Raw genomic sequence first — 27,517 nt, 5'->3', positions numbered from 1 at the left:
TAAGGTCATCCGCGTATGCGACTTCGATTGCGCCGAAGTTCTGCTCGATGCTTTTGAGGAGGTCATCGAACATGAGATTCCAGCACGCGCCGCCGAGGACTGATCCTTGCGGTCAGCCCCGAGTGGCTGGCTTGAAAACCTGTTCGTCGCTTCAGGCGATCTTGACGGTCCGATTGTCGAGGTAGCTCCGGAGCACTTCAAATACATTTTCCGGGCAGTCACGATCCGCCAAAGACTGGACTACTAGGGGCCACCACACATTGTCAAAGACTCCCGAGATATCGGAAAGGGGAACAATGACGTATCTCTTGTCATTACCACGGTTTACCAAATCACGCAATTCTGCTATCGTGTCTCCCATGGAGCGTCCAGGCAGAAAGCCATATTGACGTCCTGATAGTTTGTCCTCGGTAAGGATTTTCGCCGTCAGGATACCGTGAAGGACCTTTTCGAAGAATTTCCCGACAACCGGCAAGAGGCAAATGGGACGGTACAATTTGGAGTCGGACACATCCTTGTGAACTCCTTTGAGGAGAGCACGAAGTGTGACGACTTTCCCAACTGTGGAGAAATCACCGCGCATAAGATAGACGTTGAAGAGTTTAACTTCTACTAAATCGCATGCGGGGGTTTGTCATTCTTAAGGGCGAGACCCTTAAATTGGTTGTCCGTCACGTCTGGTGCGTCCTCTGTCTGAAGCCTTAGTTTCCACGCGCGTTCGCGGATGTCTGTCTCTTGCGGTGTGTCTTCGTTGGGGTCATCGTCGGGTACGTTCGTGTCCAACAGTAGCTTAGCAGTCTGACGCATTGTGATATTCGTGCCATTCGCGGTTTTAAGTGTATTGAGTGGCGTGCCTACACGCAATTTATCCGCCGCGTATTTGTAATGGAAGCGTCAGGGTTTCGCGTTGCGTTCCGTCGTAATGTATCCCCGCCAGCTCTTTTCCTGGCACGTTCTAAGTAGTCTGGTATGGGACCGTAAGACTACACGATACCTGTTCTGCTCATTTCTACGCGCGTCAGGGTTAGTCCCCCTTCGGTACCCGTTTCGAAGACAACTGACAAACTTGCGTTTGCTGGTCGCGCGACGGTAATGTTTCCGGCGCGGCATCGAATCTTGGTAGGCTTTGGTGAGTACGCCACCCAGTACTTCTGCCATTCTCTCAACATCCGCTGGGACTCCCAGCGGATGGTCCGCGACTTGCTCACGAGCCTCCATATCTCCAATCTGGTTGATGGTAATAAAATATTATCATCAACCACGAATTATAACCCCCCATAAAAAACGGGCAATGTTTACAAAATAAATAGAGTCAGCGCCACCGACGGCAGTGGCCGTGCGGTTAGAGTGCTAGACTTGCAAGCCAACGACCCGGGTTCGATCCCGGGCACCGGCGGTCAAAATTAAAAAAAAAAAATTTATAGCGCTTTAATCTCACGGTTTCACTGTCGAGCGGTAGTCCTGTCAAAAGGGCGACTGTACCAGGGCAGGTTTTCCCTCGAGTGAGGTTTTTCCCTCCCTTTCGGCAAATGCGGTACAGGGGGCGGGGGGGGGGGGGAAGAAGAAGAGAGGCTGGGGAGGAAAGTTTAAGAGAGGCCGGAGAGGATGTAAAACAAAGTAAAACGTTTGTAACATCAAAGAAATGAACAATTTAAAAAAAAAAAAAAAAAAATTAGAGTCAGCGCCAAAAAAGTAGGAGAGAGAATATCAGGTCTATCGAGTTTTTTCTCTTCTCTACTACCAATATTACGTGGGGATAAAACAACCGACACTCAATAATTTACCTGAAAAATTGCAAATCCCCTATAACTATAACTAAATTCTCCTACCTCTGTCCGTTGCGTACAAGACCACCCACAGCCTAGGACCAATAAAATTATGTGTTACGCATGATTTCATTGCTATATAATATCCCTCCTTACGGGGGGAGGTCAGTTGAATGTGAATTGTCCGAGTGCAAACGTCGTTACGGTGAAAATATATAAGAAAATGAAGACTAACGGATCCAGACATTATCTCATCAAGTAAAGACAATGATTAAAAAGGGGTAGATATGATCAATGTAATACAATTGAAATTGCAGTCTAATAAATACATGAATAAAATTTTTCGTACACAATTCGACGGAATTTAGTAATTGATTATTGCCCTGACAACAACTAGAGGATAAGTCAACATATCTCTTTCCATTTTTATAACTTTTGTTGGCAATCATGACAGTGAGGATAAGTGCGTGAATTGGGCGTCAAATCTAGTACAAAGTCTTGGTCCCATCGTTATTAACAAATAATGGAGCACTAAATACATATCCATCATTGGATGCGTGAAAATCCTCCTTATAATGCTGCAAATTGTTTTTCAGCTCTCCTGAAAAATTCGGATTTCTGCACTTATCCTAGTTTACCACTTCACGACAGAATTATTGAGGCCTCCCCAAAGGGGGAATCTCAATCCCTATAGCAAGTTCAACTCAGGGTCCGCGGGGTCGTCATACCTCGTGTGCAAGGGTAGTTTTACCCGCCATTACACCCCCTGCGAGACATTGTCGGAATTCACCACGCTTCGGTGGCTTCGACTACTCCGGGACTCCGTCGTGGAAATCCATAGATTCTCCGACTCATCTTAGGTGGTGATGTCAGCCGACATTTACCTCAAGGTTCCCAATCGACGAGAAGGTGGTATCACGCTCGTCTGCTCCAAAACCGAGGTCACTCCGCTCAAACGGCTGACAATCCCACGCTTGCAAGTCACGGCAGCTCTGCTCCTTGTTAAGCTCATCACGTACGTGCAGGACCAGTTTGACCTCAAGAATGCTCCCACCTACCTCTGGACAGATTTTTCGGTGACGCTCACGTGGATCAGCTCACACTCATCACGGTGGACGGAATTCGTGAGGAATCGGGTTGCCTTCATTCAAGGGCTGACTCAGCCGGCCCATTGAAGGCCAGTGCCTGGCAAGGAAAATCCTGCAGACTACGCTTCTGGACGTCTCTCAGCGCAGCAGTTGACAGCGCACAACCTGTGGTGCACAGGGCCACTATGGCTGCAGATGGACAGCTCAGCTTGATCAGCTCACGTCCTCGAGAAGCACCTCAACGTGGACCTCGAGGAGAAGCCAGGAGTGCAACTCAGAGTGCTTAGCTCAGCCACTCGCTCTCTGGGGTCTCATCGGCAGGTTATCTTCATTCAACCGACTGCTCAGGATCACAGCCATCTGCCGACGGTTCATCGCTCGGCTCAGGAGGAGGCCCCACGCATCGTTCCGTTATCTGCACACTCTCAGCGACCCAGTGATCCTTCAATCCTCCAGGTGCGCCGTACTTCGGAGGCAAATGGGAGGCGGTGGTAAAGTCAGTGAAGTTTCATCTCACCCAGACCATCGGCGAGGACCTGCTCACCTTCGAGGAACTCGCCACGGTACTCGCCCAAGTCGAGGCAGTATTCAACTCACGGCTACTGGAACCGCTCCCGGATGATCCTGACGACTGCTCAGCCTTGACCCCCGGACATTTTCTCATCGGCCATTCTCCCACGACTCTTCCGGAACCATCGCTGGAAAACCTCAACGTCGCGAGACTCTCGCGATGGCATCTCCTTCGGCAGAAACCCCAAGGGTTCTGCACCAATGATCCATGGGATACCTCCAACGTCTTCAGGTGGCATTGTCTACATTTACTCACCACCAACTTTGTACAACTAAATATATTCTTCTCATTACGTATGTTTCATGCCGATCGTTTTATTTTTTATACATCAAACTTTACTTATTGATTTTACTCGGTGCTGGCCGATTGAGAAAGTGACTTAGATGTTTGCTTTGTTTAAAATCCAACCGATTTTGCACCCATGATTTATTCGATTTCGAATCCTTCCAGGGTTCATCGGACAAGTGGTCACACTTCACCCTCTCCCCACGACCCTTTAACAATGACAGTCTTTCATCAACGGTAGTCACCTCACTGTACTATGCGTAATAGCGTATAACGACTATTATAATTAAACTCAATTCACACGCTTTTTCTTCAACTAGTGTAAAATCAATGATTACGTGTATTAGGGGGTGATTGCCGGAAAATTATACATCGACGTGGCGCAAAAACGTTACTGCAAATGCAACACGTCTTATCATGACTATTGAAGCTCGTTATTATTACCAACATTGAACATTCAACACCAAACTCATCACCATCAGTGTAAATAGTTGACGTTTTGCCGTAGGCCTTGTCCGAAATAAAATGATTTACCTTCCGCCTAATAATCACGTATCACGTATTCTTCCTTCTGACCCAACTAATCCTGTCCGATTTCGTTCCTCAGCAAACAACTTTTTATTACATCAATATCTGGTAGGTTATATCTTCGCCGGTACTGAAAACAATATTGTTCGCATGCATTCATCCGAGCCTTAATAGATTCGTTTCTGTATGGATTAGTTTTTAATGAATATCTCAGAACCTGACCACCACAACACAGGAATAGATCTCTAAGCCACAGATAATTCTGTGATCGAATTGAGGAACTTTATATTGTGATCAATAAATCACATATTTAAACTATTAAATGTGGCATTGAAGACGTGCTAAAGGAGTATTTTATGAAATGTCCTCGAAGATTATCTGCTCAAAAACAAGTGAATTTGATTTTAAGCATAAAACAAACTTTGTTGCAAATGTTAGGATTGATGTTATGAAACCTCATTCAATTCCATCGTCTGTTTATCCACATAACCAATCTAAGATAATGTCGATTATTCTGGAAAACTTTAATGGTATTTTTATAGAGATTGTTCCTTGGAGATTGATCATTGTCTTGGACGGTCTTATCACTCCGGTTTATTCTATTTTATCTTTATGAACTTGACCAGGGAATGTGTGGTGTTTGCAGATACCTTGCCTCCTATATAATACGCCACACTCGTTGTCACTAATGGCCCAGTACAATAATGCAACGTATATTATCTGCTATTGTGTTTCTCATCTCCTTCACTATTGTTGTGAGTGATATAAAAAATAAAGGCTGGTGGAAGAATGCAGTGTTTTATCAAATATACCCTCGAAGTTTTCAGGATGATAATAATGATGGCATTGGCGACCTCAGAGGTGAGTTTAATCAACTATTCAAAATTAGTCGAAACAATCGAGAGCATGAAAATAAATTATGTCCCTAGGATATTTGTCTCAAACATTGACTCTTCGAAATGATTGACTTTACGTAAAGTGCTCCTGTCACGCATGTTAGGTACAAAAGGAACAACTTTATCCTCACTATATTTTAAAGTAGTACTGCAGCACTCCTACGACAATCCATGATTAAATTTCATTATTTTTTTTATTACATATTTTTCCCGTATTTAACCGATAAACCCCTGCAAATGGCAAAGAGAAACAAACATTTACTAAAGAAGTAAATCGATGGTTAAAATATGCTTTTTGAAGAGTACAGTCATTGATTGAATTTCTGAAACATTCTAGGCTTGTAAAGATTTCCGGGGATCATATTAGTGTGAACCGTAGATAATATTTGCGAAAATTTTATTACATTCAAATTTTTGTGTGATTATGACATCATATATACTAGTTTTTTCATCTGATAAGGTATCACTAAAAGGCTAGATTACTTCAAGACGACGGGGATCGATGCTATATGGCTATCACCGATTTATGCTAGTCCTATGGTCGACTTCGGATATGATATTTCCGATTTTCGGAAAATTCATCCCGACTACGGAACTGATGAAGATTTCGCTGAATTAATGGAAAAAGCTCGCCAACTAAATATTAAAGTACATCACCATTTAATACCTATTATTAACTGACAGTATGTCAAAATCGTAATCTGTATTGAGTACATAAAATCATAATTGCGAAAATATATTCAACATGAATTATTCAACTAGAGATTTCCATGACGAGTATCTTTTTTGTCAATCGCGTTGTTCATTGAGCTTAAATTTGAATGGTGAAAATTATCGAATAACATGTCACTTTAAATTACGTAGAATTTCATAGTGTTATAAAAAAGGACAGATCAGATTATATTGATACTGAATCTGATAAAAGATTGTATGATGATTGAGGATACTAATTGTGGGAATCTGATCGCAGACAAAGACATTACTCAAATTCCAGTTGTCCATATTCATTTTGTGTTTTAGACATGATATAAAAAAATAGTTATGAAAATTTAATAAAACCTATTTTTGGAGACGTAAAGATGAAGTATGATTCCACTTTTTAAGCATGATGCAAAAAATATAATTCAATCCACTTGGATTTCTTCTTCAGCATCTATCGAAGAAAATGATTAATATTTGAAAAACTATTTTCTTCCAGGTACTTATGGATTTCGTACCTAATCATACTTCTGATGAACACGAGTGGTTCAAAAAAAGTGTTGCTGGTGATGAAACTTACCAGGATTACTATATTTGGCATAACATATCCGCAGATGGTAAACCCATTAATAACTGGATTAGTGTGTTTGGAGGATCAGCTTGGAATTGTACATCTGCCCGACGACAATGCTATTTTCATCAATTTCATTATAAACAGCCAGACTTGAATTTCCGTAGTGAGAAAGTCAAGAGAGAAATGGAGGTAAATTTGTTCCATTGGAGGTCCATTGTTCATCATTATTGATATAATTCAAACCAACTGGTAGCAGCAATGTATATTTTATTGAATAACGGGAAAGATTAAGTAAGACAAATTGTATGTGTTATGCTGAGATTTAAACAAACGAGCCGGTTGCGAGTCGGTACTCGGGAAAAGATAGAGTTTACAATAAATATTCATAAGACACGCGCCCACGTAAATATTGACGTCAGTACACACAATATAATTTCGCAACAATCGTTGCTTCAGTTATGCGTAATTATTCGCAGGACATCATCAAGTTCTGGTTGGCTAAAGGGATACACGGCTTTCGCATTGATGCAATCCCCCATTTGTTCGAAGCCGAAAATCTTCAAGATGAACCAAGAACATTTCTTCCTGGTATAGTAAACGGGGAATATGGATACTTGCATCATTTTAACACGAAAGATCAGCCCGAAACTTACGAGGTTGTCAAGTCCTGGAGAAAAATTATGGATGATTACGCAGATTCTACTAACAGCGAAGAAAAGGTGAGAACCCTTCACCTATTTCTTTTGGCCACTGACATTCATTGCCGAAGAATCTTTCTGCGCGAGAATTGTAAGACGACTAATTTCAAAATTTTTCATATAATATTCACACGACAAATGTTATTAATGACAACGTATTGTGATATTCCTATCGGGGAGAGGAACACAGGAACTTGAACCACAAACTTAAAAAATGAATATTTGTGCAAACTCATAAACTCACTGAAAAAAAACAAAAACACTCGAGAATTGCATTGTGGTCTTATATACTTGTTCTCAAAAAGAAATCGTGAAAACAATCGGAAACATGAGGTTCTTCCATTTCGCGTGCATTTAACATGGCATTGCTCAAAAGTTAAAGCGCGAAAATATTTGTAGGATCAATGGTTGGAGTATTTTATGAATTATTAATTAACAATTAACATTATTAAAACTTATACAGAAAATATAAAAGAACACGTGAAAATGAATTCATGATCTGCTCTGTGCTACTCCTTCAAAATCTCTCGACGCACTAACTTTTTCACCGATTTCTCTTCTAAAAAGTTCAGTTGTCGCTTCTCTTTATTTCCCTCTCTTAAAACTAATCCCACAAAGGTCTCACTTGTAAAAGTAAGGCAATCTTTGTCCTAAACAATGACCGCATTGACACTCAGGATGACAGTCCTGCACTCCTGACCTTATTCACGCGAGAGGGGGTACTTTCATGTGAATGCATACATTTTACCACTTTTTAGGAAAATTTTTTTATACGACAACAAAATACAATCAACTTAATTTTTTAATATATTTTTATTTATATTGTGAAAAGTACAAAAAAAAAAAATTTTTTCGTTTTTTACATTTTTAATATATATATTTTTTTTAATCGAAGTAGTCCCCAACAAAAAAAATCTGTCTGAGTTGTTGGTCGCTCGCTACGCTCGCTCCCAATGTTGTTGCGTTGTGTTGGAGTCGGTGTAACCCATTACGGTTCGAACTACTAACTTCCCGACCAATTCTCAACACGATTTGTAACACGATTTTTTATTTTATTCGGCCCTTGACGAGCCTCGTAACCAACTTCCCGATAGGCTGAAATATTAACTTAGACATTTGGACACCCTCGTTCATAAGTTTTATGAAGGGTGAGAGGATTTCACTTTAAAAAATCAATTCAATCGGGGGACGCGTCTGCGCGGGAGCGTGAACGAAAGAAATCCAAAATTAACCCTTCTTTTCTAAAAAAAACTCAAAATGAGGTGGAGGGAATTCGCTCCCAACCTAATCAGATCCGAACCAAGTCAAAACCTATCGATCGTGGTCAAAACCATTCCGATCGCGTTATGTGTTTTCGCGGGAGCATGAATGACAGCTCAATATAGGCTTCATATATCGAATAATGTCAGTTGTCAATCTTTCCATTGTTTTCAACAAAAATCCCGAAAAGGGGTGGGGAGATTTCACTCCCGTGCTAATGGGATCTTGACCAAGTCCATGGCCACCGACTGCGACCATAACCGCCTCGATCGCATCACGCGCTTGGACGGGAGCGTGAACGAAAGAAATTGAAAGATCAAAATAATCCTTATTTTTGAAAAAACTCAAAAACGGGTGGGGGGATTTCGCTCCCAAACTAATCCGATCTTGTACTCAATGACATCTATCGATCGCGACCACCCCCATTCCGATCGCGCTTACCGTTCGCCTGGGAGCGTGAACGAAAAAAAGTGAGCACACACACACACACAGACGTCACGCTAAAAATCATCGGGGGGTGTTCTCCTGGTCATGAAACGTCGACATTTCATAAAATTACGATTTTTTATTTTCGGGGTGAAACCAATAACTTCCTATCGGGAAGTTAAAAAGTAGTTCACCGGTCATGGTGATAGCGGCTGTTCAGGTTGTCTGAAATAAAAAAATCGAATGGATTATTATTCAGTAGTTCTGCGGCTATCGTCCCTACCACATATAATCAATTCCATAAAAAAAAAATGCCGAACTTCAAAAAAAAGTCACGAAAATCTTGTTTTTTTTCGTTAAAAATCGTTTAAAAAAATATGAAAATATTTTCGAAAATAAACAATTCGGTTAGGGACGATAACTATAAACGAGTAGAGGAACGTATGTAAATTTTAAAGCAATCGGTTCAATACTTTTTTTTAGGACCATGACAGTTTCAGAAAATGATGATTCGAGAAAAATGCGTTTAAAGTTTAAAGCCTGATAGACAGTTGCTTACGACACGTCGGCGACTATGAGCTGTAACTTATCAAATACTATGAAGTTCGGTTTGAATTTTTCACAGCATGTTTTCAATAGGTTTTACTGTCAAAATATTTAAAAAAAACCGATTTTTCGAAGTGATTACATGAGAGTACCCGCTTAATGTGTTCCACGTTATGTGACACAAACATTCGTCGATATTCGTCACTTAAAATTTCTAAATACACACTCTTAAGAAACTAAACGAAACTCTCTCAAAACTTATCGCTCTTTTACCTAGAATTAAAACACAAGGAGTACAAAAACTCTCTTATGAAAAATAGAACACACAAAAAAAAGAAAGAAGTTCTTAGTTACTACATATAGTTTCTGCTTAAAAATATGATAGCTCAATGGAAAATGGACAGAATTAGATGAATCAGTAATTGAAACACAAAACATGCTATCAATGTAAAACAAAGTAATCAACGTGCTGATCTAGATAGTTATGCAATCGATTTTCAAGAACTACTAACAGTGCTCCTGGACAGAATTGACATTTTATCTTCTATAATATGTATAGGTTATGACGGTAGAAGCGTATGCATGGTTAAATAATACAGTGAAGTATTATGACTTCGGCTGTCATGTCCCATTCAACTTCTACTTCATAACTGATGTGAATCGCAACTCTGGGCCCGATGAATTCAAAAACATTATCGACATGTGGACCGCTGAAACGGAAAAAAGACCGGGAACTGTTGCTAACTGGGTGGTGAGTATCATGCCAAAGGAACTCTACTGAGTGTCATAGATGAACAGGAATAGATATTATCTTTAGATTTTTAGGAGTCATCAATTTCAGTCACATAATCAACAACTTTGACGTATAGTGAAAATCAATATCCTCAGTTTGACATTCCGGAAATGTTAACTGGAAACTTTTCAAAATTACATGTCCACATTTCACGATCTGAATAATTTGAAATTCCATTGCTGGAATTAGGGCTTTAAAGTGTTTTAACCTGGAATTGTACCAAATCAGGAATCAAAAGAAGTCGAATTTTACAACTTCAACATGTATAATTTTCCGATAGGAATTATCGAAACGATATTTAGCTTAATCATAATAGTTATTATTATTATTTGTGGAATATTCGGAAGTATTGGGTGGGTTGAAGAAATTATAACACGCGGTAATCGGTAGAAATTGAATACAGAATTTATTCACAGCAAGGTGTTGATGTTTACACCTTGAGAGCTAAGGCTAATCTGCCTCACGACAAAGGTAGACAATGAGATCACCCGATCAAGAATGTCCAAATAATAACCAATTGTCACGAGGTGACGTATAGGCAGTCGTCCGACAATTATTTTCTATTGGCTTTTGTTATTTCTTTCAGTAATATTTACAGAAAATCATGAAATTTTTCATTTTACATTTTCGAAATTAGATCCTTGCAGAGATTATCTAATTCTAATCCCTAATAGAATAATGAATAAAAAATTATGACAATTTAACAAGAAAAGATTGAGGGTTGTAAAATAGCGTATCGATTCGGCAAATCATTCGTTCCAGATGGGTAATCATGACGGATCAAGAACGGCGAGCCGATTTCCAGGCCGTGGAGATCAGATGACAATGCTTGCAATGATCTTACCGGGAATTGCAGTGACATACAACGGCGAAGAAATTGGCATGATTGATAAAACAGACATTAGTTATGAAGAGACACAGGATCCTGCTGGTTGCAATGCTGGACCCGATAAATACAAGGAAAAATCCCGGGATTCTGTCCGAACTCCAATGCAGTGGGACAACAGCGTCAACGCAGGTGAGAGCCCAATGGAAATGCTTGTTTGTATGGAGAAAAATTTTCGTACTAGAACGGGACAGAGGCTCAAAGATGACGAGGGGTGCCCTAGAGAAAATTCCAATGCCAGCAGTGGAATTTCCGTTTGATTAGCCGCTAATTTTTCCTCCAACTTCTGTGAAAATTGGTTGAAAATCCGTCGAAATCATAACAAAAATCGCAAGAACTTGATATTTATGAATATTGAAGAATGTAGTGACTACCAGACCCGAAATTTCCATATGGAGGACAGATTGAATTTCATTTGACCTGTATAAGTATATTATTTATATCATATATCTTTCATAAGACATTTCGGTCCAATGAATTGCATGACTTTTTCACAACCTATCTTGAGCTCTATTGCGCCACACCATTAGCGAGAAAATGAAAAAAAATTGTGACCGACATACACACGTACTTTCCGATACAATTTGTTAATTGCGCTTTCAGACTCGTGCGGTCATAATACGTCGAGATAATACACAAGAATCGACGACTTGCGTTTTCATGATTCTAATCCTTTACTCCAAGACATTATTCGGACTTTTAAAATTATAATAAGTCCACATAAAACACAACTCGAAAACTTATGTTTTCGGGATTGCAATGCTTGCATTCAAAAAAAAAAATAATAATTTTAACAAAACGATGAACTCAACGCGGGAGTAGTCATCCCAAACGAAAAAACTACACAATTAATTGATTACCATGATTTTACCGGTGAGAAGCTAGACGCTAATGGGCTATAGAAGAGAACCGACCTTTCAATAACTCTAATAACGGAAATATGAGAGATGACAAGATTGCATAACATAAACGTTTCGGAATAAAGAAAGGAAGCTGCTAGCCACATACCGGGCGCGAAATACACCCTCACGAACCGTCATCGAGGGCAAATCGAGAACAATAGATTGAATTTATTGTGTTAAAAGATTATAATCCAACTGGTTGTAGTTGCTTGATAACATGATCGAGAATTTCCGGCTAAAAAATTACGTGAAATCCGTGTGAATTTTTTAATATTTAAATTTCACACCATTCCCCTCTGATGACTTCACGATTCATTAATTAGCATGTCATTTTTTTTCGTACCGACATATACAATGTTCTAGATACCGGAATAGATGTATGATTTCAAAATATCTGTGTCATTACCACCCCGAATTATTGCAGGATTCAATGATGGAACTAAACCCTGGCTTCCTGTGAACGAAAATTTTATAGAACTGAATTTGGCTGCTCAAAAGATTGCGAAAGCTTCCCATTATAAAATTTATCAGAAGCTGATTCATTTGAGAAAAACAAAAGCGGCGCTTTTGTCTGGAAAGTTAGGGAGTTTCGTGTCACCTGACAAAAAGTCCCTGACAATCGTCAGATCTACTGACATGGATAGTATTATTCTGGTCATTAACTTCTCCGACACAGAAACTGTTACTGTCAATGTGACCAGTCAGGTGTCCTCACTGGCGGCTGGAGGAATCGTTGAAGTTGCAACACTGGATTCACCTATTAAGGAAGGGTATGAGAAACATTTCTTACTGAACATCATCATATCATATCGTGTTTATGGAATACTAATTCTGTGAGATTTTTTATAGCTCAAGTGTGAATCTGAAGAAGTTGTCGATCGCCCCTAAACAATCATTAGTTCTCTCTGCTAAAATCAAGCAATAGAATTACATGATGATGATGATGATGATGATGCTGATGATGGATAACGCAAAGCCAACTTATTATCTTACAAAAATGTACCAGTAAGCTCACACCTGAATTTGTTACTGTGTGTAGAATCACCTTCGTATATCTTATTACATCCGCCAAAATAATTTACCATATTTTGTTAACCCTATTGCCATTGAATTGGATCTATTATTAGAAGTTATAATTATGCATAAAGATTAAAATGGAATATAAAAATGATTCATTTTTAATTTTTAGTCGTGTACTTGGTGTTGTACAAAATAACGAAATTGAATAACAAAATTTAAATCGCAACAAGCCTAAAATCATTTGGGCATTGTCAGACAATATTTTTGATTATTTTTCCTATCCAAATTTCAGCCAATAAAATTGCGCCATTTGTTGATATTTTGTATAGCCTACCCCGAATTTCATCGATAATTTTTTGATAATTCTGCGGGTAGGCTATATATAAAAAACAAACTTACCAAACTTAACCAAATAAACCTCTTTTCATTTCATGGCACAATTCTCTTTGCCGAAATTTGGATAGGAAAAATAATCTCCTGAATACCACTTGTTATGTCCTATCAAGTCACTACTAGGACGGTGGCGCCATTCACGAATATTTGCGCCAAGTTTTAAATTCGTGGAATTCGTTAGCCGCTAAACCTCTAATGAGGACTCCATCGATGTCAACTCGTTGAAAGGAAATAATTGGATTCAGGTTTTTCCAAATAAAATCAATGCAAACAGCAGTGCTTAGGAAAGCACGTAACACACACTTTATTTAATAAATTTTAAATCTTAAATTGAGTCTCGAAATATTAATAAACATTCAGAGAAACTAACAAGCAAAACTAGACTGAAATTTGGCGATTAACTATTTGAAGAGAGAAGCGGCAATGAAACGAGTTAAAATCGAACTGAAATAAACTTAACTAATTTTCCAAAGGTTGGGTCCTACAACCCCCACTAGTCTAAATGTTACGCATGCAACTTGGTCAAGAAAAAGGCAAGAGGGGTAGAATAAGGAAAGCGGGGAAAAGGAAAACGCGTGACATCGCGTTTTCTCTGTCAAGGGACTCAGGCCCTCAGCTTTCGATACAATGGACAAAGAAGACCTCACACGTGTTGAATCAAAACATGAGCAAAAACAGAACTGGTACTTTACGACCTAGACTGTATTGATTCGAACATTTATGATTTCCTTCTCAAGTTTCAGGTTTGGATAAAATGTTTATCCAATGAATTTTACGGGTAAATAAATGGGAAAGTTAAACTCAAGATGTTGAGATTTATGCGTAACGATTTTTCCCACACTGGTGGTGTTGTTTTCATTGTTCATTGTATCTACTTTTTCTGCGTATTTCGACACTGATTAAAATATAAAAATGAAGATTAATTTAAATTTCGCGGACTAAGATTAATGATGTATAGTGACATCTACTGGCTATCAAGCTCAGGACATCACACACTCGAGCTTCAAAATTATCGAGTATTGCCAACTACCCGGAGCTCTTGGCTCGTGCTGTAAACTTCACACTCCTCACCATCCCCCACCTATCGTTAGAATGCCGTAATCTACTATTTTTTTCTGTTTTACTGTACCCAATAATTACCGCCAACAGTGTTGGTTATCTGGGTAGTTTTCCAGATACTCGGAACCATAGATAAGTGTCGAGTAAGATATTTCGGAATCAGGTATCCAAAGTTCATCCCATTGGTGTGATTGATTTCGACTTTAGAACAAGACTTATGGAAATTTTGAAAAATTGTGATATGTGCAATTACGATGAATACTCGGATGCCGTAATTCGATGTTCACACCTCATGATTTTCGTTGCATGGATAATGCCCTTTAACATTGAGGAATCGAAGAATTTTGTTCGCGCAGTTCACGAAAATATTCTTTCAACAAAGGAATTTTTAAATTTAAACATCACATCTTATTTTATGAAAGAAAAATCGAATATTCTTAAACACAACAAAGTACTGTGGACGTAATCAAGTGAGGGAATTCTTACTTTTAGAAATCATTAAAAACATTTTGTGAATCTACTTCCTGCGCTTATCAACATTATAATTAATTTTTTTATTCAACAATGAATAATTATTTATATGACTATCAACTTTTTCTTGTTAAAGTCAATAGCTCGGCTGCACTGTCTTCATGCTATTCTAATGGGAATGCAAGTTTCATCGATATAACTTACCTCAGCGTTGACCCCTACGAAAATATGTAACCAGCATACACTAGAGAATTAAAATATCTCAGAGAGAAAAAAAAATTCAACAACTATGGTGCATTGTTACATTGGTTCCTTTCAATGAAAACTTATGTATTTTTCTTGTCATCAATATTTGAATTTAGTTGAAAATATTCCAATTCGGTATATTTTCTGAAATTGGTCGTTTCTTTTTCAAATATTTAGGAAATTTTAAATATGGTAGTTTAGAAGCACGATGAGTATGATTTTGAAAAAAACTATACAATCTGGTAACTTTCATTTGGTAATGTTTTACGTAAAAACATGTTGGAAGAGAAGCTAGTATTCAGTATACGGAATAAAATTAAAAACTCAGCACATATGAAAATATAAATAATAAATTTATCGGTTAAATTAGTTGAAATATAACAATTCAATTCGTTTCAGAAAATCAAAAAAGAATTTATTGTACATGTTAACCAGCTTTATTTGTATTGAGGTCCAAACAATTGCTCTAATATTCTATAAGTAAATTAAATAGTGAAAAAGGATGAAAACATTACCGATATTTACCGTGGTGCGACGATTTATTCGAAGCAACAACTAAATCAATTACCTATGAATCATAAATAACTTCTATATAAAACCTTAGGATGAGTTACAAATTAAATGGATCAAATTTTTCTGAAGAGTTCAAAGAGAAGCACAACATGAGAATTATTCGAGGGTACATTATTCTTTCTTTACAACACAAAAATATTTCTTCTCGGCTGTTTCTTAGCAGTGAATATTACACTCGGAAGAAATAATTAGTATAATGGTAGTATTATTCCATTTTCTTCATTTTAGAGACTACAAATATTCATCAGTTGATGTTTTCTTAAGTTGAATCCGTTTTAGTCCTCAATTGCAATAATTCCTTTATAAGACAGAAAAAGCATTTTGGTAAATGAATTAGGGTAACGAATACACAGTATGTATATAGTTACACTTTTTTCCTTTCATCTAACTCTTGAAAACATTTCAAAAATCGAATGAATTATTTAATCTGTTCTTTACGAGTTAGACTACACTGACAAAAGAGTTTAGCTGGACCAAAGATGGCATCTTAAGTATTACCTCGATTAGTTAATAGTCGACAAATCATGGTAATACTCAAAAGAAGCCTCATTTGATGCAACTTAATCGTACTTTTTTACAGAGAGACCAGCACCGATCTTGGAATGAAGCACAATTTCTCCATAATTAAATTAATGATTTTTCACGCTATTATTAAAGGTCAGCGGCTAATCAAGTCTTCTCACTCCAATGATAAAAGCATGCCTAAAAATATCTTTGTTCACTCACCCTTCATTTCATTAGTATTTTCTTCTACGAGAAAAAGAAAAAGAACCTAGGGGTTCAGAAATCAACAGATCTCACCAGCGGCTTGTAACGACCATCTTGTCGTCCTAAGTTATACTTTTGAAAGATACTAAAAACAGGGAAGATGAATCATTGGATAACATAAGTCATTGGTCTGTCTTTTCCAAAGTTTCATTCATTTTATTTTCAAAACAAAATTCGCATATGCGCAACGAATACCCAATAATTCTTTGCAGGATCAATTTGACGACGCAGAATAATGCTATTATTCGATTCACGGACCACTTAATATTTCTATAAAAACGCGTTCTATTGGAATTCAATAAATTTATCTATAGTTTTTGTAAATAATTAGAATGCTAAGTCCACATGTGTTGTGTGTATGTGTTTTTTTTTCTTTTTTTCTATAGTTTAGTCCTAGATTTCATAAGAAGTGAAGCTAGGTTGCTTGCTGTCATTAACAATCAAGTTATGACAAACAGTTGTTCATCTTAATTTCCTTAGTTTTTATGTCTCGAATTTGAATTTAACAGTTGAGGGAAAAATAGCTATGAATATGCAACTTTTTGAAATGTTCTTCAAAGAGTTTCAACTCGGCAAATTGCTAGTTTCATGGAAATATAATAGGTAAAAGGATATTTTTGAATTTGACCTAAATGATCACGTTTCGGATAGAAGTCGAGATGTCTCTCCTAAATTTTCATCATTTTTTCCCCTTCCCTCAGCTGTTGAATTGTTAATGTCAATTAAATACCAGTTAATAATTATGATCTAGATGCTGGACGCCCACAGTTCATCATGGAGCGACTTAATCCATAAAACATATCTCCGGATTAATGATACATTGGATCATTGATTTATTATTGTTTGTTGGTTCATCTTTTTGAATTAAAAGTGGTCTCAATTTTGTTTTTTCCGTTAACCTTATTACAAGTTTGAAATTAGTGCGTAGCGCATTGGACTCGGGATGAGCCTTTGTCCTCGTCATATGCTTCGCCGCGCTCGCGCTGCTCCTGAGCATCAGCAACGGGATCAAAATCCTCAAGATGCACCTCTTCAGCTCCATCAGGAATAATTGTATGGTCTCGTGGGGGCAGAATTTTCTCAAGATTAGCTACAATTGCCGGATCGATTGTTTTTGGATACTCGAGAGTGAAGTGAATTGTGAGTTTGCCACGCGTGAATGGATCACGATAAACTGGCATTCCTTCATTGACAATGCATTTGAGATCACCATGCTTCACTACATTTCCGGGGAGAGATGTTACCAGAAGATCTCGATCATCGAGAGTACGCACGGTTTTCTGAAATCCACAGAGTGCCTCCACAAGGTTCAGGGTCATTGTCATTAGAAGATTATGTCCTGAACGCCTGTAACAGATGTGTGTCAGTTAATTAAATTGTTATCTCAAATAAATCCAATCATCGAATAAATCATCTTTTATTTCAATCTAATTTAATATGTTAGTCTCTAATTAGAAATCTTAGCAGAGTTAACTTTTAGGAAATTTTTTTCAAGCTGACTTCCCTTTGCCTTTAAATACTATGAAAGAGAAGTACGACTCTAAGGAGCCAATAGTTATTGAACTTGAATATTTTAGCAGGGTGTTTATTACTTTTTTTTCTTGACAATAAGGAAAAAATTGAAGTTCAATATTTTTTAATAGTCGCAGATAGAGCCATCACGTAATTGACGTTTTTTTCTTAAGGAAGAGTTGATTCTGTAATCTCTAACTTTCGATTTCATAAAACATAAGTTTAAGAATCAAGAACTCCTTGATTTTTCAAATTAACAATATCCTCGATCTTCATTTTATTTTTCCTACCCTGAAAAGAATCTTCCAATATTCCTAATTTTGATCACTTGAAATATATTAAAATTTACTTATTCCAGCATTCTAGAGTGATAATTCATGGAATAATTGAAAATTGCAATTTTTTCAAACTATTAGTATTTCTTTATAAATAATTGATAAACAATGCCTTTTCCATCAGAAGAATTATTGGTTTGGAATGGCAATCAATATTGCCATTTCATACTAGAGGTCTGATGAAGGCATCGTGATCCTTTCCCTTATGCCCCCCCCCCCCCATAATATGAGCTATGTAAGATGGTGTGTTTCGTGTAAGTTTTAGAAACAGCTAATTTTTCTGAAAAAATTCGAAAGAATGAAGAAAATAACCACGTATCAATAATTTCTACTACTAGTAAAGGAAAAGGCACTTTTTGTCATGGCCTGAACAGCAGGGACAAAAATGTTGACTATTTGTCAACATTTCATCTACAAAAATTTTATTCCATTCTGGAAATTTTTCAAAATTATTTCAATATGTTACTGTATTCCATAAAATAGATTTGTAGGGATAATTAAATATCCCTAAAACCACGAGACCGATTCCGCCCATTCGACGAGTCCACCTTTAATATAAAAATCATCGACAAAATTGTAATCCATCTGTTCTCATAAATTTTACTTCGTCCTCTGAGTTGTACTGTATCAAGGAGTATCGAATTAATGGATCTTAAAATTTATGCACAAGTACGACTCAATGATATGATCGAATGACTCAAATTTGAAATTTCTATCATAACATTTACGCATGACACAACTTTTCTGTATAAACAATAAATGAAAAAAAAACCTGCGGGGCCAGCGCGTGACAATAGAAAGCTAAGGAGCCCAGCAAAAAAGAAGCACTGTTCGAGAAAAGTCCGGAATTGGTCACTGAAAAAAATTGAAATTCATTGAAACCGAAAGGTTGGCGGTGGTAATGGAATAAATAATTCAATTAAATTATGTGAAAAAAAGAAAAACGCTCTGACTCTGACTGGTTATTTAAAAACGATTGCAGCAATTATTTCTTTCAAAAATTTTTTCAAAAATTACCCCTCCGAATTTGTCGATATCTCATATCATCCTCAAAATTATAAAGCTTACAAGGAGGCAAATCTCACATTACTCAAATCTCAATTTGTGTAAACGTAATCGTGATTACAAAGATTATATGAAGAATAGGAAACGCATGAAATGATTTAATAGATGTTATCACAACGAATGCTTTAGCGCCAATCAAATGCCAATTAGCGGTATAGTTTTTCAAATATCAGAGCAAAATTATTTTTCAAAAATTTGCTATATCTCAAAGACTATTGTACCAATTGAGCTGCAATTTAGCGTGCGTTTGGTCACAGTAATAAAAGAATAGCAATCCTTCTATTTTTTCATGCTCTCATTTTGGGTGGAAATGATGCACAATGATCTGAAACGTAACAATACAAAGTTTGGGGACCATGTCTGTTGCGTGTCAGCGCCTAGTCGGTGGTCATTCTTTCATAAATTTGAAAAATGAACGCGACAAATTATTACGAGAAGTGTGACATTTTTGCACTCTGTTGGTATGACTTGGGATTACTAGCTGCATGCCAAACTTCGGCTTGATCCGTCAATTAGTTTTGGACCCATAGCCATTTATTGTTTAATATTTTCTTGCGAATATTTCGGAAAATAATCTACCGATTTCAATGTTTCATCTTCAAAAACTTTGCCATAATGTTCTCCATCTGCATCAATCAAAATATCTACCTGTTCATACAACGTTTTCAAGATATGTAATTTCTTTATATTTAATTGAAAATCCTAGTTCGCGCTCCAACTAGAGTAAAAATTGAAATATTACTGGGACATTGAGTATAAAGCGGTCTCTTATCATCGTCGGAGATGATATGGAAGATAGACTTAATCGGTGAGTTCGTTTCCAAGATATTCAACTTTTTATACAAAGACAAAGATGTCTTGAATATCTTAACAACTGGTCAACTGATGTGAATAATTTTTTTTTATATTTCACTTAATTTTTTCAATCCTAATCAGTCGAAATATATACCCGTGCGTATAAAGTGCTCCAAATGTTCAGATTTTTTATTTTTACTCGAAATTCTTGTTGGCGCTCTAACTGACTTCTGACATTAGCAGCCTTCGACTTCGCCACAACTCGACAACTATTTAAGGCCCGATTCGATACACTAAACTATCTGGAATGGAAGGTTTTTATTTTTCTATTTTATCTGCATGTTTCGTGCAATCCTGCATCCAGCATGGATGCATAAAAAAATGAAAATATGCTGAAAAAAAGTTTTAAAAAAACTAATAGTATAGAACCCAGCCTTTTTAATTTATGTGTTAGGATAATCGCAATAAATGCAAACCCGATAATGCCTGACGTGGTGGAAGGGGAAGGGCTCCAAAAGTAAATGATTTCCTGAGAGGTTCTCAGAGGACTATCTTAAAATATCATTCTCTGACAAATTATTAATTATTTTTAGCAGATTTTTAATATCAATGGTCTTACTCTATAATGCCCAGAACCCTGGAAAGAATTTAATTGGGGTGGTTATCAACTGTCACTTTACTACGAGAGAAGGGGAGGGGTAGCCAAATTCATATTGCTATCTGGGGAATTGCAAAGTGATAGTTGATTATCAACTCAATTAAATTTTTCTTATGGCTAGGGTTCTAGACATTTTACAGTAAGACTAGGATAATTGAAAAAAATATTTAATAATTTTTCGGAGAACAATTTTCCATTGTCGATTTTAACAGTTGAAGAAAACATAAATAGTAACGTTCACCTAAAATAGATGCAAGCTTTCCCCACCCTTCAGCTGATTATGCATTTAATAATTTAAGCTTTGCATTACTATCGTAAGTGAGTGAAAAGGCTTTTTTGCATTTATTATAATTCCGTGGATGTGCATGTGTGGTATTATAATTTGAGAATGGACTTTCGTGTCAGTTTTCATTCAGAGTAATTCGAATATTCCATTGCGATTCTTGATTATTCTGTTTTCTGTATCGTGACAGCAAAGAAATCCATTCAATTTAGGAAGGTTACCGACAGAGTAGTTGCCTGAAATTTATTTTATGTAGCTTTATTAAAATGTTTTGTTTTGTCTCATTCATCGGCTTGTTCTTTTTGCTGTTTTAGGTTTCTCTGCATAGATACTATCAATAATTTGGCTGTGGTGTTTATTTATCCTCGTATCCTCATGTGGGAACACGAGTGGACCTACATTTTTTGAGTGGGCTCCGAACCACTCTGTAGCTTTATTAGTACTCACTTAAATAAAGGATGCTCTTTCTCGTCAAGAATGATAACAATATCACCAGGCTCCAGCCCCGGCTCTTGATCTCCCTCACCACTGAATACTATCTTTTGGCCATCAATCATACCCTTGTCAATATGCACCTCCAGAATCTTTCTGTCTCTCATGGTTTTCCTTCCATTACACTGTTTACAACGATCTCGTGATGCAAAGTATTCTCCCTGCCCTTTACAATTGGTACAGGGACCTCTGATCTGCTGAACGACTCCTTGACCAATTGGGTTAATCTGTACAATCATTCCAGTACCATGACAAGTACTACACTGCTGGGCCGAGCCTTTCTTTCCTCCGTATCCTGGTTTCATAATAGTAAAAAATAGTTTAGAATTTTTCCATGGCCAAAAGAAGGCGCAAACTTTGCGACCAAGGGATAATGGTTCGAGAAATTTTGTCGTTTGTGTCAGGAAAGAACGGGAATGTGTAGGATACATACGCATTTTTAGTGACAAAAAATGAATTTAAATAGACTTTTAATTAATAGATTGACATAGTGGAAAGATTTAACAGAGTGAGGAGACCTCATTTTTCGTCCAAGATTTGAAGCTAATTTCAAACTATTCTCTTTATGCTATTAATATTTTTTGGTGCGAGAAACATAAGAAAGCGTAGTCGCTAGCTATAAATTTCGGGAAGCTTTTTGACCTAACTCGTGTTTAGGATTCCGACCAGCATAACATAAGCCTTAATCCTCAACACGAGGAAAAATTCAATGGTATAGTTAATTTGGGAAAATACCAATAATTTTTGTAAATCAATCCATTCATTGGCTCGCATGAATTTATCAATTGTTGATGTATAAGTTTTGCACGGTGACGTTTGTTACTCATAAAAACAGTTGCAAAAACTGAAAAGAATTAATATTGAATGGCAATTTATCATCTACGCTTGCACTCATTGGGAACGTTGAGTACTATGGAAGGCACTGTTTTTTCCCAATATGATGAACAAAAGGATGCCCACACTTGCGCTCATATAAATCCACATTTCTTATATCCCGTGGGTTATCGCGAAAAAAACAATCTATATAAGAGAGTTAGAGAAGTAGAAATAAATAATTATCGCTTAAAGAGTGGCTGAATCGATTGAACTATCTGGAATGGATATTTTTTGTTTTTATATTTTATTTGGAACGCTGGGGTAGTCCTGCATCAAGCACAATTACAGAAAAAATAGGAAAAAACTAAAAATATACAGCCTTGTCTTTTTAATTTATATGTACGGATAATTATAAGAAATGATTTTGAGGCAATTTTGCATCAAGGAGTTTCAGATAAAATATAAAACACAAACTATCCATTTCCCATAGTTCTGTCTATCGAATCGGGCCTCAACGTCGTTAATTATAAAGTCGTTGTTATACCTTTCAAGGAACTTATTCCTCAAAGATATTCCATTGAAGAAATGTTCCCGTAGAAATGTAAAATGTAAGTAAAATTGACGGGGCTCAGAGAGACCTACATTTCCATTGTCCCATTAAATTTTGAATTTTTCATAGTATAGGGAACTTTTATTCGCTATTATTGAATTTCATTATTCGTATGAATAAAACGTAGATACCTCTCCTTAGGAACTCACGAAATGGTGAAGTAAATTTGAATGTCTGAAGGTAGTTTTCTAGAAAATATTTAAATAATTAGATATCGACTTGAACCGAAAAATGTAATAAAAAATCAATCTTATTATGAATATTCAGAGAAAAGCATTGAACGTCCCAAGTTCAGTTTTTTCACATCTGGAAACAATTATGTGATCTGAAAGCCGATAACCGGAAGCAACTGGTATTCTGGTGATCATTGATAACTTTGAATTGTAACTGATATAGTGAAATAAGAATAACATTATGGTTCTTATTTATGGACCCTCTTGCTATGCCATTTTTAGTTTGCGGTTTATTCAGACTAGCAGAATTCAACTATAAAAATGGAGTAGAATAGGAAAAAATTATTTCACCTTCACATTTATCACAGATTACATTCTTCTGCAATGCAAGCTTCCTAGTTGTACCCTTGTAGAGCTCCTCGAGTGAAACAGACAATCGGTGCACAACATTATCTCCCTTGTATCTCCTATTACGCGAACCACTGCCACCACCGAAGAATACATCAAAGAGATCCATGGGCGAGGAGAACCCGCTGCTCATTCCACCCTCCTTGAGGGCCTGCTCCCCTCCAGTGTCATAAATACGTTTCTTCTCCGGGTTTGATAATACTTCATAAGCTTGGGAAATTTGCTTAAACTGTAAATAAATAGACGTAAGTCAACATATGTATTTTATAGTGCTATCTAAGGAGAGAACGATTCACCCTATTCGCCGGTTCAATCTATCGTTTCATTCCCCACAATCCGTCGAGAAATCTAATTATTTTATTAAAAATAATAGTTTACAAATTATTACGTTAGGTGATAAAACCATCAAATAAGAACAATAATATACATTCATCTTTGAATTAATTTTAATATACCTGCATTCTAAAGGTATGATCTGTTAGTAATTAATTTGTAGATTGGCTCAAATATTCTAACAGAAACAAAGGTATATATTCTTAGAGAACACATTTCTCAGATGATTGTCCCCATGTTTGTAATAAATAAAACTAATATAATTTCTAACTAACTGTGCTACACGAATTAAAGATATTTCAAAGTGTTTTCTTTTACATATTATGCGGGAATGATTCTAATGGTGTTCATGAATGCCAAAATGGCGACCTTGGGCAGTCCACGAATAATTTGCTACTTTATTACTTAGACTTGATAAGTGATTTTCTCTTAGAGTAATAACTCAAGAGATAAGAAAAATCAACAAGTTATGAGATTACAATTAAGTAAATCATTTCCATTTTTTTATAGTTTATGATACTTTAGTTCAATCTTGCAAACCGTAAAATGCATGTAATTATTGTGATCTTCATCAACTTGGTATTGACTATATAATATCATATTCAATGGCAAGGTTTATTAAGATGGAAGTAATTTAGAGAATGGCTTTGGACTTTTTATTCTCTAAGGAAAATATTAATGTACTTTATGTCGTAATTTCCATCACTAAAATTTTTTAAATTTTTATATACAATTGTAACAACTATGTCAAAACTTCACTAATCTCTTAATTAATAAACCCGACTGATTCTCTATGAGTACTCCGTTATTAGAAATTGCCTCATATTTACGATTTTGGTGGTCATAATTTACTTTTCTAAATGCGATATTCTTATTTACAGTCAGCCACTACACATTACATATATTTTGGGTATCTCATCCCCTCCCCCTTGGATAGAAGAAAAATAAACGAATGAGAAGATTAATCAGTCACCATAATCTTTACATATATTTATATATAGATATATATGTATAAAGTTACCAAACTTATTAATTTCGTTGATGAATTTTAATACTAACCCTTTCGCCCTCATTTGGGTTCTTGTCGGGATGATATTTAAGAGCTAATTTCCTATAGGCTTTCTTCAGATCATCTTGTGTACAGTCAGGTTTAACCCCTAAAATATCGTAGAAAGTTGTTTCTTTGACCATGTTTCAGCGTGCAGCCTTAATGGCTCAACAATTTGGCCGGTGTCTGCGGCAGAAACTGTAACAATATAATTGAAAGAGAGTAAATAATTTATCTACAATGAAGAAAGTTGCATCTAGTTGAAAATTATTCATAAATTGCATTACATTACATTCAATTTTATTTGTCAAATCAAGAATGACACTTTAGCATGTATTCACTGTTATTTTCCGATTCTTCATGAAACCAAAGTTTGACGTCATTAGGACCGATAGACCGTGATTCTAGCCTCGCTTCGCCCGGATAAATCATGATTATTGTCGTATATCATAAAATAGGGTATGATATACGACAATAAATGTATCATTTGACTCATGCGTGATTATAAACGTCTCACCTTTGGCTCGCATTATATAGCGATAGTCGCGAAATGATAATTCATCGCCTAATCACATAATCTACTGCTTTATCCTTCAATAACATCTAAAGTCACTCGGGCTGGTGTCCTTAATGGAGTCTTAAAAAAATTATTTCAAGAGAAAATATCGACAAACTTTTTATTCTAATCGACAAAACTCTCAACAGAATAATGTTCATGATTTTTTTTCCCGAAAAAACTAGATAAATATTTACGGGGAAGAACATTATCAACTAAAGCAAGATGTTAATGATTTCAAATATGTATACAGGTATCCAATCGTAACCATTGAGACTCCAATAATTATGGCAAAATTAGGAGCTAAGCTCCTTCATCCACAAAGAACTGCGCATACACCAATAGTGATGAATTAGTTATTGAATATGCAAATCATTGGAAGCAAGAGCTTGAATTTTTAAAAAAATTTCTCCAAGGTAACTACCGAGTATACCATTACCATTATATGAAAATGGCGGACACGTTAGCGTCGGGGCATTGGAATCAGTCTTTCGAGTCCTGAATTTCAGACGAGACTAAATACATGATACTCAGTACATAATTCCACTCACGCTAAATTTGCCACACAGGGAAAGGAAAAATCACAAGTACATTTACCAATATTTTTATCGTAATGTAAGGAAAATTCTGATAAATTAGTCAAGCAGGTGACAATGCATAAAGTAGAAAAGTAAATGGAAGTACATGTGCGCACGTTTTCGACGGATCCTTCATTGTGCTCTCAATGCCACGCCAAAGATGTTAGAAAAAAAAAAGGAAAAAATTTTACTAGCGACTCACTAGTTATAATGAAATTATCGTCAACGATAAAAATTACAAATATAGGCTTTTTTTATTGTATTTAATTAAATAATGTGGGTGATAATATCTATAGATATGCTATGACAACCTTCAAATGAAGTTCGTGCGGAATATTTGCAAAGTGAAGATTTTAATTACGACACCCAGTTCATGGCCGCACACGCGTAACTCGAACGACGGCTAGATTAACCAAAGTACCTTAGCGAAAAAAAAATATAAATTTTTCCATAATGTATTGATTTCTTTCTTCTTCTTTCACTAATTCCCGATAAATTTAACGTTCAATCCCGTTGCATTCGTCGAGATAGATTTACCTGATATTATTTGATGATGCACAATTTTTTAATATCACAAAATACCGGCAATTAATCCACGAGAAAACTCAGCAACTGGGAAATGCTTAGCTTTCGTTAAGCGTTTATTTCTCAGAATATAACTAGTAGCACAGATATACCTCCGCTTCTCGAAAGTTCTCGATGGATAATGGACGTCGAACGAGCGATGAAGGAAAGCAATAGCCTTTCAAAACGGATGCCCGACAGCGCTGGCGACACCAGTGTGGCTATCTCACGAACTCACGGATAATTCAGTCCTTTTTTAACACAATGTCGAAAAAAACGTATTTCAATATTGTTATTGGTTTCCTATTAATACGGCTTTTCACTTCAATATTTATTGCGTGTTTCTTGAGCTTTCATGATAATGGAAATTGATGTGTCGATTGCGAAACAAGAGAATTTTGAAGTTGTCAATGTGCTGCTATCTTTAGTTCCTCGAAATTACTTATTTCGTGTCGAATATAATAGAATAGAGAGCAGGAGGGCCGAACTAACGTTGTTCGAAACCTGCCCAAAGTGTGTGCCACGCAATAGTTTACATGGTAGGTATAGGTGATGCCTTGATTGCTTTACTCCATGCCAGGACTGGGAGAATAGAAGCTGGTTAGTTAATAAATGTCCACAAATACAAAACACCAGCTAAACAACTGAGTGAGTGTTTATTTCAAATCGATTTTACTAAATAATTACGAGAAATCATTAAATATATCAATGGACTCCTCAAAAAGTGAAAGAATTTAATATGCAAATCGCATGAGAATAATGTGAAATAATATTGTCTGTTATATGTGTAATTGGTTGCTGGTAGTAGTTGTTATTGCAAAAGAGAAGCCTTGCTGTTTAATT

At 36.5% G+C, this 27,517-nt stretch overlaps 2 protein-coding genes across 5 annotated transcripts; one reads left to right on the top strand and one right to left on the bottom strand.

The window, feature by feature from the left end:
- Positions 1-4,911: 4,911 nt before the first annotated feature.
- Positions 4,912-17,085, top strand: LOC135172900 (maltase 2-like). The gene is made up of 8 exons (XM_064139395.1): positions 4,912-5,099; positions 5,595-5,782; positions 6,333-6,596; positions 6,884-7,126; positions 9,897-10,088; positions 10,893-11,148; positions 12,343-12,688; positions 12,768-17,085. Exons 1-8 carry the CDS (start codon positions 4,943-4,945, stop codon positions 12,841-12,843), a joined length of 1,722 nt encoding a protein of 573 aa, XP_063995465.1. The 5' UTR covers positions 4,912-4,942; the 3' UTR covers positions 12,844-17,085.
- Positions 16,578-26,927, bottom strand: LOC135172902 (dnaJ homolog subfamily A member 1). Of its 4 annotated transcripts, XM_064139404.1 has the most exons (7): positions 26,648-26,808; positions 26,422-26,531; positions 24,988-25,174; positions 23,539-23,824; positions 23,146-23,202; positions 21,544-21,883; positions 16,578-17,795 (listed from the first exon to the last, which is right to left on the bottom strand). In XM_064139404.1, the coding sequence occupies exons 3-7, from the start codon at positions 25,117-25,119 to the stop codon at positions 17,366-17,368; spliced, it is 1,245 nt and encodes a 414-aa protein (XP_063995474.1). In that variant the 5' UTR covers positions 25,120-25,174; positions 26,422-26,531; positions 26,648-26,808; the 3' UTR covers positions 16,578-17,365. The 4 variants fall into 4 exon arrangements, with proteins under 4 accessions (XP_063995474.1, XP_063995476.1, XP_063995473.1 ...); XM_064139406.1 differs by lacking the exon at positions 26,422-26,531 and having other exon boundaries at positions 26,788-26,927; XM_064139403.1 differs by lacking the exon at positions 26,422-26,531 and having other exon boundaries at positions 26,648-26,810.
- Between the last annotated feature and the right edge of the window lie 590 nt (positions 26,928-27,517).

Source organism: Diachasmimorpha longicaudata, chromosome 2 (genome assembly GCF_034640455.1).
Source record: "Diachasmimorpha longicaudata isolate KC_UGA_2023 chromosome 2, iyDiaLong2, whole genome shotgun sequence".
NCBI lineage: Eukaryota > Metazoa > Arthropoda > Insecta > Hymenoptera > Braconidae > Diachasmimorpha > Diachasmimorpha longicaudata.
The sequence above is the reverse complement of the archived record's forward strand: the minus strand, read 5'-3'. Positions and strand labels throughout refer to the sequence as shown.

Excerpts from the sequence above, each read along its gene's own strand:
- LOC135172900 (XM_064139395.1), top strand. The coding sequence starts at position 4,943 with ATGCAACGTATATTATCTGCTATTGTGTTTCTCATCTCCTTCACTATT. Across the intron at positions 5,783-6,332 it reads CTCGCCAACTAAATATTAAA|GTACTTATGGATTTCGTACC; the intron begins GTACATCACCAT and ends ATTTTCTTCCAG. Across the intron at positions 10,089-10,892 it reads GAACTGTTGCTAACTGGGTG|ATGGGTAATCATGACGGATC; the intron begins GTGAGTATCATG and ends CATTCGTTCCAG.
- LOC135172902 (XM_064139406.1), bottom strand. The coding sequence starts at position 25,119 with ATGGTCAAAGAAACAACTTTCTACGATATTTTAGGGGTTAAACCTGAC. Across the intron at positions 23,825-24,987 it reads ACCCAAATGAGGGCGAAAGG|TTTAAGCAAATTTCCCAAGC; the intron begins GTTAGTATTAAA and ends ATTTATTTACAG. Across the intron at positions 21,884-23,145 it reads TCGTGAGTTCCTAAGGAGAG|GATACGGAGGAAAGAAAGGC; the intron begins GTATCTACGTTT and ends TTATGAAACCAG.